This window comes from Ursus americanus, chromosome 6, assembly GCF_024610735.1.
Source record: "Ursus americanus isolate L20-20 chromosome 6, mUrsAme1.1.p, whole genome shotgun sequence".
Taxonomy (NCBI): Eukaryota; Metazoa; Chordata; class Mammalia; order Carnivora; family Ursidae; genus Ursus; species Ursus americanus.
In genome coordinates this window covers 33,022,678-33,038,436 of record NC_142132.1, presented here as the reverse complement: position 1 = coordinate 33,038,436, position 15,759 = coordinate 33,022,678, and the positions used below count along the sequence as shown (strand labels likewise).

The 15,759-nt window shown below is 42.4% G+C and overlaps 1 protein-coding gene across 4 annotated transcripts in view; it reads right to left on the bottom strand.

The window, feature by feature from the left end:
• Nucleotides 1-15,759, bottom strand: part of MYOF (myoferlin) — a 152,025-nt gene that overhangs the window by 95,971 nt on the left and 40,295 nt on the right. For all 4 annotated transcript variants that reach the window (XM_087862901.1, XM_045810055.2, XM_087862899.1 and 1 more), the window contains exons 4-5: nucleotides 12,288-12,396; nucleotides 7,365-7,452 (exon numbers count right to left, since the gene is read on the bottom strand). In XM_087862901.1, the coding sequence (XP_087719027.1) occupies nucleotides 7,365-7,452; nucleotides 12,288-12,396 (197 nt within the window). The remainder of the gene's footprint in view (nucleotides 1-7,364; nucleotides 7,453-12,287; nucleotides 12,397-15,759) is intronic.

Here is a 15,759-nt window from a genome sequence, read left to right as displayed (position 1 = left end):
TCATCAGTGTAAGTTAAAAAGTGCAAAGCAGAATGGGAGAGAGGAAGTTTCTAAGCATGAAAACATTTTAGAGAGAACATGCTGATTGAGCTGTAACATTGAATAATAACTTTTCTGGGTTCCAACATGTGAGAAGTTACATAAATTCATGTCTGCATTCAACCATAAGTAATTCATTACCCTCCACCTTGATTCTTGGGTAAGTACCACTATATGTGCACTAAAAATGTTCTGGAATGGTTCTACACATAGATCAGAGCAAAGGTATCATGGAAGAACTCTAACCAAACACTAATACAAACACAAGCTTGCAGGGAAATCTTGGCAGCATCTGCCTTGGATCAATTGAACTGCAATCCAATCTAGGAAACGTTGCCCAAAGAGCTCCAGTTGAGTCTGGGCAAGATAATGTTAACCAGGTAAAATGCACAACTCCAGGGCTTCTTAAAGTGAACTCCAAATTCTGCTCTCATCAGAATCTCCTGGAAGTTCCTATTAACCATGGAGATCGTGGGGGGCCCCCTTCAGTCTAGCTAAGTCGTACCCTCTGGAGGTAGGTGATGGAAATCTGCACATTTAAAGATCTCCCTTGATGATTTTTACCGCGTCTAAAATTTAACAACCACTTGTTTATTATTATCACTTTGGTTTACTGAAAAAAACCAAACTTGGAAAAATATAGGCCTAATAGAATCAATTTGCTGGACAATGTCAAATAGAGGCCCAGTCCCGGAAAGAGTGCCTCCAACCATTGTCTAGCACACTAAGAATTTTCCAGTTCAATTCTGACCAAGTCAGTTCCTTCTTCAACATGTTCCATGGATCCCCATGGTCTGTCCAAGAACAAATGTCTCAGTCTGGCATTCCCAGCCCTTGGGAACACGCTTCCCTTTTACTACACCTCTGAATGAATCAGTCACTTTCATCTATTCACTAGTGTTCCCCAAAATGCCCTTCTTGAAAAGAAATATTTAAACCATATCCATTCCTCATGCATCATTCACTTAATTCAACCAACCAACCAAGCATTTATGCAGCAATAATGACTTAGAGCTAGGCACTAACGATACACAATTGAAAATACCTGAAAAAGTGCTTTCCCTAAAAAAAATTGTGTCCCATGTAATAATTTGCTTAGTCCTCTGTTGAGGAATTTATTATATTCAGCTCTGACCTATACTTATTCATGTTTATATCTTACCTTTCTACTGAAATACAAGCCCCTTGGTGGCAAAAAACGCCTTTCTCACCTCTGATGCCCCAGGTGTCAATAAATGTTTTCTCAACTGGATTGAATTTTTTATTTAAATTCAATTAGCCAACTTATAGTACATCATTATAAACTGGATTGAATTTAATTTTAAACACAGTGACTTTAGTGTTCGTAGAATGAAATAAATTTGAAGTGGCAATGTCTAACTGTGAATGAGTTTTTGCATTTCTGTTGTTGAACAATGCACAGATTTAACAGATGGTTCTTCAAAAATAGATGTGAGGTTTTAAAAATAGTTCATTCCGGCTGCAGTAATGTAGACTCCATTCAAGCTAACTGACATCTGGTGAATCAAGTTGGCAAGGTAACAGGTTTTCAGAAAGTCAAACTTGTCATCTGGGTCATCTCACCCTTCTGTCATGGGAACAGTCTTGGAGATGGGTCAATGAAAGAGGTACTTTTGACACCACACATGTGCAGTCAAACCACCAATGCCCAGGGTCTGTAATCTTTGTCATCTTGACATAAGAGCTCTAGGAAAGCATTCCTTAAAAACAAACCCCTCAGCTACAACACCAAAGACACAATCCTCGAAAGAAATAATTGATAAGCTGGACTAAAATTAAGAGCTTCTGCTCTGCAAAAGACAATGTCAAGGTAATGAGAAGACAAGCCAAAGACTAGGAGAAAATATTTGTAAAAGACACAACCGATAAAGGACTGTTATCCTTCATATATACAAAATATACAAAGAACTCTTAAAACTCAACAAGAAAAAAAAAAACACTTGATTAAAAAGTAGGCCAAAGACCTTAACAGACAGCTCCCCAAAGATACAGATACACAGATGGCAGATAAGAATATGAAAAGATGCTCCAAAATCCTACGTCATCAGGGAAATACAAATTAAAACAATGAGACACCACTATACACCTATTAGGATGACCAAAATCTGAAGACTGACAACACCAAATGCTGGCGAGGATGTGGAGCAACAGGAAGTCTCATACATTGCTGGCAGGAATGCAAAAGGGTACAGCCACTCTGTAAGACTGTTTGGCAGCTTCTTACAAAACTAAACATACTCTTCCCATGCAATCCAGCCATCATGCTCCTTAGTATTTACCCAAAGAGGTTGAAACCGTGTCTCCACACAAAATCTACGCATGGATATTTATAGGAGCTTTAGTCATAACTGCCAAATTTGAAAGCAACCAAGATGTCCTTCAGGAGGTGAATGGATAAATAAACTGTGGTCCATCCAGACATGGAATATTATTCAGTGCTTAAAAAGTGAGCTATCAAACCATGAAAAGACATGGGAAAATCTTTTTTTTTTTTTTTTAAGATTTTATTTATTTAGTTGACAGAGACAGCCAGCGAGAGAGGGAACACAGGCAGGGGGAGTGGGAGAGGAAGAAGCAGGCTCATAGCAGAGGAGCCTGATGTGGGGCTCGATCCCATAATGCCGGGATCACGCCCTGAGGGGAAGGCAGATGCTTAACGACTGCGCCACCCAGGCGCCCCAAGACGTGGGAAAATCTTAAATGCATATTACTAACTCAAAGCCAATCTGAAAAGACTGCATACTGTAGGATTCCAACTCCAGGGCACTCTGGAAAAGACAAAACTATGGAGACAATAAAGAGATCAGGAGTCACCAAAGGATTGGTGGGGGGATGAATATGGAAAGCATAGAGGATTTCAGGGCAGTGAAAATACTCTCTATGATATTAAAATCGTGGATATATGTCATTATACACTTGTCCAAACCCTAAAATATACACCACCAAGAATGAATTCTAAGGGAAACTAGGACTTTGGGTGACTATGATGGGTCAACACAGGTTCATTCTTTGTAAAAACTGTACCATTCTGAAGAGTGACACTGATGATGGGGAAGACTATGTATGTGCGGGGGCAGGGTGTGTATCTGAAATCCCTGTTATCTTCCTCTCGATATTGTGCTAAACCTAAAACTGCTCTAAAAGAAAAAGTCCTCAAATACACAGACACACACAAGCCCCTCAGGTATCCAATTCCTGGGATCTATAGTCAAATTAGTTTCTTCAATTCCCAGGGGTGAATTTCCCTGAAAATCTTCACTTTTGTGTTCTCTCATTAGTATTTCAAATTCCTGCTGTGCAGGACTCCCTGTGTGGATGGTAATCTTTAAAAATCAGTATTAGTAATCATGAACAGTGGTTCTCTCCGGAGGATGGGACTGCGGAAGGTTTGCACTTTCTGTGTCTTATATTTCTGTAATGTTTACATTTTTACAAGCAGGTGTTGCTTTTGTACTCAAAAAGATCAACAAGTTCAATTTTTTTTTAAATTTGTAAAGATCTGTATAAATTAGAGGAAGCAGACTCACTACTTTGCCATAGAATGGTAAAGTTTTTTTAAAGAGTTGATTGAAAGGAAGGGAAAAAAAGAAATTCTGGGCCAGATGTGCTGTTTATGTCATTAAAGTACGTGATAGCAGGAGGTGTGGCTGTCTTGCTGTTATTTCTCTGCCTCATATTTGTTTGGTCTTATCTTCCCCCCAAGACTGTAAGTTGTTGGGTTTTGTTTTGTTTTGTTTTTTGTTTTTCTCTACCGTCTTCCCTAGCATGGAATTGTAGTGAGTCCCCAAAGATAGCTTTGCTTAGTTGAACTGAACTGTCTTATTAAGACAAAGAAGGTTTGCCCTGGAAACATCCAAATAACCCAGGATACTGAAAGATTTGTTTTAAATGCTGAAGAAGCTGGATTACAAAGCCTATATTCAGAATGTCACCCCTGACCCAGCTTTGGTGAATAGTCATAGAGCAAAGATAGCACTTCCAGATCAAAGAACCCTGTTCATTTTTTAAATCATGAAATTTCATTTTGTCATCTCACACTTAAAAATGAAATTGCCCTGCAGACACAGCCCATTTCCTGGCCGGCACCTGTTAAAACTCTTTGTTTCAAATACAAATAAAAGGAGCCCAGGTCCTGGTTTATTTCCTATCTCCATCCAGCAGTATCAGGGAGTCTAGAGAACTTCTGGGAAAGACCTTGGCCAACTGCCATCGTAGAGCCTGCTGGGAGTGAGCTTCCTAAGAGAACGGGTGAACTTCCAGTCCACAAACACTGCTGGAGCATTAGTGCTGCCCAGACAATCCAGGAGGCTAGGAGCAGGAGCCTCAAGCAAAGTGAGCCTGGATGGCAAGGGTTTTCTCCCCACTGGGTTTACAAGTTCAGAGTTGGTGCTCTTCTCATTTCTAAGGACATTTTTTCCCCTTTTCCCCATTTTTCCCTTTGCTCCAGGGAAATCGCATGGTTTCTGAGCCTGGCCTGACCCTGGTCCATCTCAGGAGATGGGACCTTCCCCTACACTCTCAATAGCTTGATAAGCTAGTCTCTTGGTCCACTAGGACACAACCTTTTTCTTTTTCCTTTTTTTAAAGATATTTAAAAATAAGCATTAAGTCATCCCAACGTGACCTTGGGCCAAGCCAGATCATTCTTTTCCAATAGCTCTGATATTTAGAGGAAACAATCTGAATGTTCAAACAGAGTGCGCCACCCACTGAGCTCATGATTACACGTCACCTGGAATTGTTTTTATAAAAACAGTAATAATAATAGTAATAACAACAATAGCTGCCATTAAGGTAGCACTTACTGTGCAGTAGGCACTGAGCTTTCTATGCCTTATCTCATTTAATCCTTGCAACAACTTTCTGATCTAAGTGCTGCTATTATCCCCACCTTATGGTAAAGAAAGTAGAGATTCAGAGAAGCTAAGTGACTTACCCAAGTTTACATAGCAAATTAACAACAGACACAGAATCCAACCTAGGCCAGTCTGGCCCCAAAGCCCTTGTTCTTATGATGCTACACTTTCAGGATAAAAAAAAAGTGTTTTCTCTAAACCTGGACTGAACGTGCCTGGAGGGCAGGAGCTGTACCCTAAAGCATTTATCACCTAGCACTGCAGCATCTAGTGATAGGATGAGAAACCCAGCAACCACTACCTTTAGCTCATAAATACTAAGAAATGGTGTGGCACTAGCCTACCGTTAACTCTAAGTTTACTTCTTTCACTTGAATGATCCACAGTATTATTTTTTCCCTAAAGGCCTGGCTGAAGCAGTAACACAAAAGGGCTCATTTAACGTTATGGCTCTTGAAATGGAACGAACACAACGAATCTGCCTTTTCTCTACCAGGACACCAGGATAATAGCGTCCTGCCAGAAGCCACGCCCCGCTATAACCTCAGAATGTGACCTTATTTGGCAATAGGGTCTTTGAGGATGTAAGCAAGCTGAGATGAGCTCACACTGGATTAAGGGGGGCTAATCCAACGACTAGGGTCCTTACAAGAGATAAGAAATTTGGACACACCCAGGGACCACATCCTGTGAAGACAGAGGCAGAGACTGGAGTGGTGAATCTACAAGCCTAGGAACACCAAGGACTGCCGGCAACCAGCAGAAGCGAGGACAGAGGCCTAGAACAAACTTTCCCTCAGGGTCCCCAGAAGAAACCAACCCAGTCAACATCTTGATTTCTAGCCTTCAGAACTGTGAGGGAATCAATTTCTATTGTTGAAGCTGGCCGGTTGATGGGGCTTAATTACAGTAGCTCTAGAAACCGAATAAATAGAATCTGGCTAGAAAAAATGTCAATGTGAGAAAAGGTACCCAGATCCTCCCAATTCAGAGGCAATTCCAGGTATCTGGTCAGTGGGGGCTGACTTTTGCAGGCCAGAAAGTACCTACTGTCCTTCCCAGGCTGATATAAATCCTGGTGACAGTATGCTTTGAGGAAGGGGTGAGAAAGAAATGGGTAGGACCAGTCAGTTCAGCCCCTGATGGTGTGCTATTCTGGACTGGACTGTTCCTCTGGGTTTTATTTGTCATTACTGCCATGGCAGCAAAAGGACCATGGCTATCCTTGGGCCATTGCAGGGCTCCTGTAGGGTTGAGAGTGTCTGAGCACCACGCAGCATGCCCACGGCGCTGCTGGGCAGGGGTGCGTGCAGAGGTGCTGCTGGTGTGCTGGGCCTAAGTCAGTTCCGACTGTCCCCAAGGGAGAGGGGACCAGATGACCCACGTTAAACCCTTACAAGTACTTGGTCAAGAAGTGAGCCAGAACCTCAATAATGGGCCACCCGCGGGCTGTGGGTGAGCGGGGACAGTGGTTGGTTGGGATTAGGCAGGAAGGGAGGTGGCGCAGCAGGTGCCAAGTAAACCACTTGGGCTGCCAGAGAGCTGAGTTCAGAACCAAGAGAAATGTAAAGACAGGCCCTGAGGAGCCAAGGCTGGCAGGAACAAGACAGCAGGTACGTGTGGCAGGACACGGGAGCCCTTCGTTCCTGGGACACATGCCAGGGCTAGGGAAATATGGGTATTTGGTGAGGCATCTCAGAGAAGAGAAAGGACAGACACTTTTAGCATCACATCACCTTGGAAAACTGCTCAGAGGAGGTCAAACTTGGCTGTGAGAAAGGCCTAATTGTCTCCTAGACTTCCCTCCACCTGAGGCCGAGAGCCCTCCCCAGAGCCAGCAGCCCCAATCCCATCCAGAGCAGCACCGGATGCCCTGAATGACCGATAATCCCTGTCAGAGAACAGGGAGCAGGAGGTGAGTCATGCTAAGGGAAGCAACTCATTAAAGGACAAAGGGGCTGTTCAGGGGCGGGGACGGAGTCAAGGCTGAAGGAAAGAAAGGGGATCCAATTGAAGGGCACCAGCCATGAGACTGGCAACTGAGAGGACAGCCTGCGGTCACACATTTAGGAAGTGAAGAGACACATGAAGAGAGGAGAGGCCACTCCTGTAGCTTAACAACGAGGAACATTCCAACCATGGGTAGAAGCTACAAACCCGAAGCAAAGCTTGCTTGGGATCCTCCACCGGAGCCTGTCTGTTGGACAGGCCCACTGGGAGCTGGTCAGTAAGGGGCTGTCTCACCTGCCTCCTCTCCCCTGAAGGGCATCTCACAAACAACTATAATGTCCCAGTGTGGGGCAGCTCCACCTGCCTCGCGGGGCCCTGTCCAGGTGGGCAGGGCGCTACAGACAGTATAATGACAAAGGAGGCTTTCTTGGAGACTCCTTGCGTGTCTTGAATAGATTACCCCCAGCGCAGGCCGGGCCTTCCAAAGGGTCAGCTTACCTTCTGTGACTGACACACTGGTCCCACTGGGGTCATTCGGATGTGGAGCGGAAGGTGGATCATAGCCAATCACCAAGTCGATGGTGGCCTAGGTAGAAATAATTCATTGCAGACGGAATCAGTGCAGGGTAATAGACTCAATGCAGACCAAATCAGCAGGAGTAAAGAGTTCTGGAAAGGGTGAGTAGGAGGATGGGAAAGTGAGAAGAGGTGGGGAGAAGGATCACACACACTCCATTGTGTCTATCCACCCTCTTGTGAACCAGGCGGGTGGGAAAGCCCGGGAAAGGAGTAACCTGTTATAGGTTGCCAAGTGTACCATTGCTAAGGGCAACCTCACAAACTGGAGCAAAGTTGTGACGAGCAAGCATGAACTTGTAATTAGCCTCCATCCTAGACTTGAGATGGCCTCCAGTCATTTTACATGGTTGAGTTACTTGTTTGCACACTGACTTCTTTATTCATTGCTGAAATTTATTTTCATTTTTCTCTTCTCTAAAAATAACTTGAGCCACTAACAAAAATTATATAACAATGTGATTCATAAAACAGGATAAAAAAGGGAATCAAGTCTGGTTAAAGAGAAAACAAATATGCAAATCATGAAGTTCAAGGTAATTGCATCTTCCGTAAAATGCAACTACAAGATGGCTAGGAACCAAGGCAAGAAGGAGAACAGAAAATGTTACGTAACTTTCATTTTCAGAAAGGAAGAAATATACTAGTTACTTACGGGAAATAAAGTTATTCCCATTTTAAAAACTGGAGATAAATTTTTCACATGGGGCGTTACTTTATTTTTTTTATTTTTTATTTTTAATGATTTTTTATTATATTATGTTAGTCACCACACAGTACATCCCCGGTTTCCGATGTAAGGCTCGATGATTCATTAGTTGCGTATAACACCCAGTGCACCATGCAATACGTGCCCTCCTTACTACCCATCACCAGTCTATCCCATTCCCCCACCCCCCTCCCCTCTGAAGCCCTCAGTTTGTTTCTCATAGTCCATAGTCTCTCATGTTTCATTCCCCCTTCTGATTACCCCCCCCTTTCTTTATCCCTTTCTTCCCCTACCGATCATCCTAGTTCTTATGTTCCACAGATGAGAGAAATCATATGATAGTTGTCTTTCTCTGCTTGACTTATTTCACTTAGCATTATCTCCTCCAGTGCCGTCCATGTTGCAGCAAATGTTGAGAATTCGTTCTTTCTTATAGCTGAGTATTATTCCATTGTATATATGGACCACAACTTCTTAATCCAGTCATCTGTTGAAGGGCATCTCGGCTCCTTCCACGATTTAGCTATTGTGGACATTGCTGCTATGAACATTGGGGTGCATAGGGCCCTTCTCTTCACTATGTCTGTATCTTTGGGGTAAACACCCAGTAATGCAATGGCTGGATCATAGGGTAGCTCAATTTTTAACTTTTTAAGGGACCTCCACACTGTTTTCCAGAGTGGCTGTACCAACTTGCATTCCCACCAACAATGTGGGAGGGATCCCCTTTCTCCACATCCTCTCCAACAATTGTTGTTTCTTGCCTTGTCAATTTTTGCCATTCTAACTGGTGTAAGGTGGTATCTTAGTGTGGTTTTGATTTGAATTTCCCTGATGGCTAATGATTTTGAACATTTTTTCATGTGTCTGTTAGCCATTTGTATGTCTTCATTGGAAAAGTGTCTGTTCATATCTTCTGCCCATTTTTTGATTTATTTGTTTCTAGTGTATTGAGTTTGAGAAGTTCTTTGTAGATCTTGGATACCAGTCCTTTATCTGTAGTGTCATTTGCAAATATATTCTCCCATTCCGTGGGCTGCCTCTTAGTTTTTTTGACTGTTTCCTTGGCTGTGCAGAAGCTTTTTATCTTGATGAAGTCCCGTAAGTTCATTTTATCTTCTGTTTCTCTTGCCTTTGGGGATGTGTCGTGAAAAAGGTTGCTTTGGCCGATGTCGTAGAGGTTGCTGCCTATGTTCTCCTCTAGAATTTTGATGGATTCCTGTCTCACATCGAGGTCTTTCATCCATTTGGAGTTTATTTTTGTGTATGGTGTAAGAGAGTGGTCAAGTTTCATTCTTTTGCATGTAGCTGTCCAATTTTCCCAGCACCATTTATTGAAGAGACTGTCTTTTTCCCACCGGATATTTTTTCCTGTTTTATCAAATATTAGTTGCCCAAAGAGCCGAGGGTCCATTTCTGGGTTCTCTATTCTGTTCCATTGGTCTATGTGTCTGTTTCTGTGCCAGTACCATGCTGTCTTTGTGATCACAGCTTTGTACTACAGCTTGAAATCTGGCATTGTGATGCCCCCAGCTTTGTTTTTCCTTTTCAACAGTTCCTTGGAGATTCGGGGCCTTTTCTGGTTCCATACAAATTTAAGGACTGTTTGTTCTAGTTCTTTGAAAAATGTCCTCGGTATTTTGATCGGGATAGCATTGAAAGTGTAGATTGCTCTGGGTAGTATGGACATTTTAACTATGTTAATTCTTCCGATCCACGAGCATGGAATATTTTTCCATCTTTTTATGTCTTCCTCAATGTCTTTCAAGAGTGATTTATAGTTTCTAGAATATAGGTCCTTTACGTCTCTGGTTAAGTTAATTCCAAGGTAACGTATGGTTTTTGGTGCTATTGTAAATGGGATGGATTCCCTAATTTCTCTTTCTTCAGTCTCGTTATTCGTGTATAGAAATGTAACTGATTTCTGAGCATTGATTTTGTATCCCGCCACATTACTGAATTGCTCTATAACTTCTAATAGTTTGGGAGTGGCTTCTTTTGGGTTTTCCATATAGAGTATCATGTCATCTGCGAAGAGAGACATTTTGACTTCTTCTCTGCCGATTTGGATACCTTTGATCCCTTTTTGTTGTCTGATTGCTGTTGCAAGGACTTCTAGTACTATGTTGAATAATAGCGGCGAGAGTGGGCATCCTTGTCGTGTTCCTGATCTTAAGGGAAAGGCTTCCAGCTTTTCCCCGTTGAGAATAATATTTGCTGCAGGCTTTTCATAGATGTCTTTTATGAGATTGAGAAATGTACCCTCTATTCCTACACTCTGAAGGGTTTTAATCAGGAAAGGATGCTGTATTTTGTCAAATGCTTTTTCTGCATCAATTGAGAGGATCATATGGTTCCTGAGTCTTTTCTTGTTGATATGATGTATCACCTGATCGATTTGCGAATGTTGAACCACGCGCGCATCCACATGGGGCGTTACTTTAGGGCAGAGTTTCCTATACTTCTGTATTTCATGAACCTACAAAATTTCAAAAAAGTTTCCTAGGGGGCGTCAACATAGAGAGCTAACCCAAGCCCACAACTACTATCTACTGTTATGATAATTTCACAAAAGAAAAGAATTTTAACAGCAAAAATGAGGAAGGACAAACCTCTGGATGGACGGAATCCTTTGCAGATAAGGATGGCGCAGGCACGCACACCCACACGCCTGCATGTACACACCCAAGTTACCAGTTAAAATACAGACATAATATTTAGGACATAGTCTTACTGAAAAATTATTCACTATCTGAAATTCAAATTTAAATGGGCATCCCATACTTCCACCTGCCACTTGTGCTTCACGTGATAAACACTAGTATGTGTACGCACGTGTGGGTGCACACACACATGCCATATTGCCTTTTTCTTATCTGTCTGTTCATCAGTGAATACTCCCTCGTGGATCAGCACATTCTGTGGCTAAAACTTAGGAACTAGAGATCTGGGAGACACTGAGCAGAACAATAAATGAGGCTCCCAACCACAGTTTTGTGGCCAATAATCATAAAAGCAGCATCCATGGCTACCTATGCCAAAGACCCAGGCCATAACCTGAAGGTCGAATGTAAGCAGCACTGAGGGGCTCAACTGCTAAACTTAAGTGAAGAATCAGACTTTCAAAACTTAGAAGAGGACATGGATGGCTCAACTTCTGGATCGGTGATTTCCTGGTAACGCCGGGTTCCCAGAAGTGCTCCAGTTCTACGTGTGCTTGCTTCTGTGCTTAAAAAAAGACAAAACCAGCCAGAGACCTCACTGACTTGTAGCATCTTTCCTAAGTATCATTTCTCTCAGCCAGGTTTTGGAACAATAGATGACAGACGATATTCTGAGTTTACATTTTAGGATTAGAATGCTGATTTCCAGCAAACCTTTACGTTTTGGAACCTAGACCAACAAAATCAACATTGTGAACAGGCTTTGAGAAGCCTAATCTGCATTCTTGCCTACAGGGATGGCCTGTTTTAGTATAAAATTTTCTCTCTTTGCCCATGCTCCCAAGCAAAATAAATGAATTGGAAAATAAAGGTATTAGAGGTTAGTGGGGCAGGCATGGTGGCTTTATGAGCGCGGTTAGCAATCAAATGAAATCTGAGAGCTATGAGCTTTGAGTCCATTTATTTCTTTTAAGTGCACTCGAGAAAGAAAATTCTGGGTTTGCATCAGACAATATCAGTATGTACTTGTTTGGAGGCTGTGGTCAGAAAACAGACAGCTGCCAATCAATGAGAAACATCATGATATTCACATCTTGATGTTACGAGGTCATATTAATGAAATACCTTACAGAATGCTTCAGAGAGCGTCTGAGACAGAGCTATGCTCACCACAGGAATGTAAACACCCAAGGGGATATGCACAGAGCTATACCAAGAAAGGGTCCCACTCACTCTATAGCATTTTCTTCTGTCACAGAAAATCAAGTTTATCTAGTCTACTGGCTCTGTGACTACAAGTATAGGATAAAGCTGTATCATTTGCAAGTGGACCTGTTATCAAAACCATTAGGGGTGTGTGAGTGTTGGTGTGTGTGTGTGTGATGAGCCGATTATAATTTCACACTTTTCTTAATGAACTTTTTGCTTACTTATCTCACTTCAAAACCATTCAACAAAAGAGAAAGTGCTCACCCCAGTATCTTGCCCCTTTTCGTTTAGCAGGGGGATGAGTTTGTACGGCAGCGATCTGCTCTGGTCGCCAATCAGGTCCTTCAGGGCTACGGTGGCAGTGCCAATTAACCTGCAGGTGAAACGAGAGAGCACACAGTAACCCAGGTGACAGGCATGCTTCCAATGACTCAGCAGATCTCCTGATGCCCTTCTCATTCATCTATTATCATTAAAATCACTTACTGTGAAATGAATTTTTGGAATTTTGGCAATAAACCTCACTTTTCCAGAACAAGGAGTTATTTCAAGAGTCTAACTATGGTGCCCGTGAAATTTCAAGTCATGAACGAGACGACACATGAATGGGTGACAAAGATTGAATAGCACCCCTCAGAATCCAAGAAGAGAGAAAAGTAGGACAAAGTCCAAGCATTCCTCTGTAATATAAATGTAAAAAGACCCATCAAAACTGCCCACTGTGAAAATGTCCCCCCCAGGGAGACCTTCTGCAAGTGTAAATAGGTTGTTAGTTCAGTGAGGAGGCCAACTTACTAACCTGTACACTAATTCTGGTTGGATGTGTATCCTTCTCCCTGTTCCTGGAACCAGAGGGATGATGTTCAGCCTCACCGCTTACCCAGCTACCCCTCAGGGCACCTAACCTAATGGTACAGAGGCACACATGTGTCCCTGCTCACCACAGTCAGGCCCCTAAAGCACGGATTGTTGCTTTTTCTATTCACTATTCTCACCCCAGTGTTTGGAACAGAGTTCATTTATTCATAGATATTTACCGAATTGAAGGAAAGAATAAATAAATCTACACAAAGAATGAACACCCAAAACATGTCATTAGGGCACATGATCAAAAAAATTTATGGAACACACAACCCCTGAGAGTTAGTGAATATAAAAATGTGACCTGCAGAATATAGTTTGTACTTTGGGTGTTATAATGGATAACACGGTATGAGATTGGGTGAATTGAAGAAGTTCCCTTTGTGAAATGCAATCAAAAAGCAAAGAAAGCCCACAGGTGTGCTCTCAGTATGGACACCGAAAAAGGAAAAGAGAAACAGGAAGAATTTTAAAATATTATTTACTTATACCTAGCTTACATTTGCAGTAACTGATACTAATAAATGGCAGATACGATAGCATGAATATCATTAGCATAAAAATAGAAAACTAAGCGTCGAATCCTCAAAGTGATAGAAGAGATTCCTTATATCAAAAAGCCAGGGTGAAGAAACCATAGTTGAGCATAAAACATAACTCTGGGCTTTTGGGCAAAAGTAATAATCAGGAGAGTTCATCTTGTGGGGAAATATTCCTTTTATTTTCACATGTAGTCGTTTCTTTAAACATCACGAGTGAAAACTGATGTTAATGTGTGAGCGTCTATTCTGAACTGATGTAATCTGTATTCTCCTGCCCCCTTCAGACCTCAGAAATGGAACTAGATTGTAGCTCTGGGGTCAGTCACTCAACCGCATACATCCACAGACTCAACAGTATGAGTAAGTGACTTCACTCTCTGTGAACAGGCATATTATCCTGCACAAGACCAGAAAATTGCTACGGCACCCTCTTTCACCCAATCTACCCGATGGCATGAAGCACTACACATGGTTTCTTGGAACAACACACGTTCTTCGACAGAACACCACATAAGACGCTCAACAACTGTGATGGATTCTCATCCCTTCTCGTATCGCAAGTAAAGTCGGTTATTGGCAATGGAAAGGACAAATTCTGCCTCCGGGGGGTGAAGAGTGAACATTTCAGCCCTTTCAGGTCAATACAGGAATTAGGTCTCCCAGTCAACGCTGAGAATGGATGGAACCTTTTTAGAGTAATTTCTCAGATGAGTATGTTCACTCACTGTTTGCAGATTTTTAAAAACTGAATGTGTTTTCTCCTCACTTGGATTGTAATTCCCCTGACATATTGAGGACAAGAGTCTACACAAGACTCCATTGCCACCAGATGAAACAAGTACACCTCCCACACAAAGCGAGAGTCCCTGGCAAAATCTCTTCCACCTCTCCCTCAGCCTCACATGATATGAGCCTGATGAGCATTTCTTCCCCAAGTTTTAAAAATAGCATAGTAAGCCATGAGGTTGGCTAATTGAGTTTTTAGGACAAAACGGGAAAACCAGTTTCAAAACTCATCTGACTGGTATTAAAGGTCTAAATGAGGTACGCACCTTGAAAGACGTGGAAACACGTACTGGATCTTATTCCTCACAGTTCCATGATTCATAACCTAACTACACGATTAAAATAATAACATTGCACACTTGGACACGTACAGATTTGCTCTTGCTGAAGCCAAGATGACCTGAAACTCTTATCAGCAATAAATACTTCTTAGGAGAAAACAAAGTATAGCACGCGGGGACAATGCTGAAAGAGGGCTGGCCTGGGGTTGTACCAGCATTTATCAACCCTGGAACTACTGACCTTTTGAATTGGACAATTCTTTGTTTTGGTGGGCTGCCTGGGCTTTGTCCGATGTTCAGCAGCACCCTTGGCCTCAACGCACTGGCATCTCTACACTTCGCTAATGGTCCCCTGCTGGGCAAAATCGCCCCAGGTTGAGAAGCCCTGGGTTAGACAATTTCTGTTCTTGCGCTAACTCGGTGTCCCAACTTCCTTCCAGCCTTGGCTACGTCACCCAACTCTCTGAGCCCACTTCGCTAGCTGCAAATGAGTGGCTTGAAGTAAATAATTTCTCAGACCCTTCTCAGCTATTAAAGCCTGCAGCTAGGCTCGTACATGTGATGTTTTCTACATAGATCTATTTAGGAAACCGTCTCATGTTCAATATCTTTCTCTTAAAGTCCTTGTTCATTGACTTAGGAAAAATATATCTTAAAATATGTCCATGTTGGACAATCCAGAATGATAGGCAGGGTTTCTGCCTTCAAGTGTATTGGCCTATAAGCTCGTGGGTCAAGCTTAAATTCATACAGTGTCAGGGGAAAGGTTAGGCCAATCACAGAAATGTGGCCTACAGTGTAAGATAGTAGGGAGTGCGGCCTCGTGCAAACTGGAGAGAACAGACTCATCTGGGACATGAAGCCCATCCACTGGCCCTTCCTGGCCCTGAATGGTTTTACAGCCTTCATTCTGACTCAGCCACTGTCCACGACTTTCCCTTCTCTCTGAAAGGCTGTAGAGGGTGGTAACAGAGAGCAGTCCAGGAATGGAGTAAAAGAAAAGCAGCCTATTTTAACTCAAACCTCAATTCCTTCTTTCAGAAACCCTTAGTCCCATTTCTTAAGATTTGTTTTTTCCATCATAAAATGCTGATGCTTTGGTTTTCTATGGGGGGGGGTGATTTAAAAGAAAATTTTACTTTCTTTTTTCTCAAGTAAAGACATTGTGTGTAGAAGAAAGCCTGGAAAGATTTTAACCCCCCAAAATATTTTTAACAGCTAGGTTGAGTTGAAGAAAAATGCAAGCAGCTATGTCTAAGAGCTTTT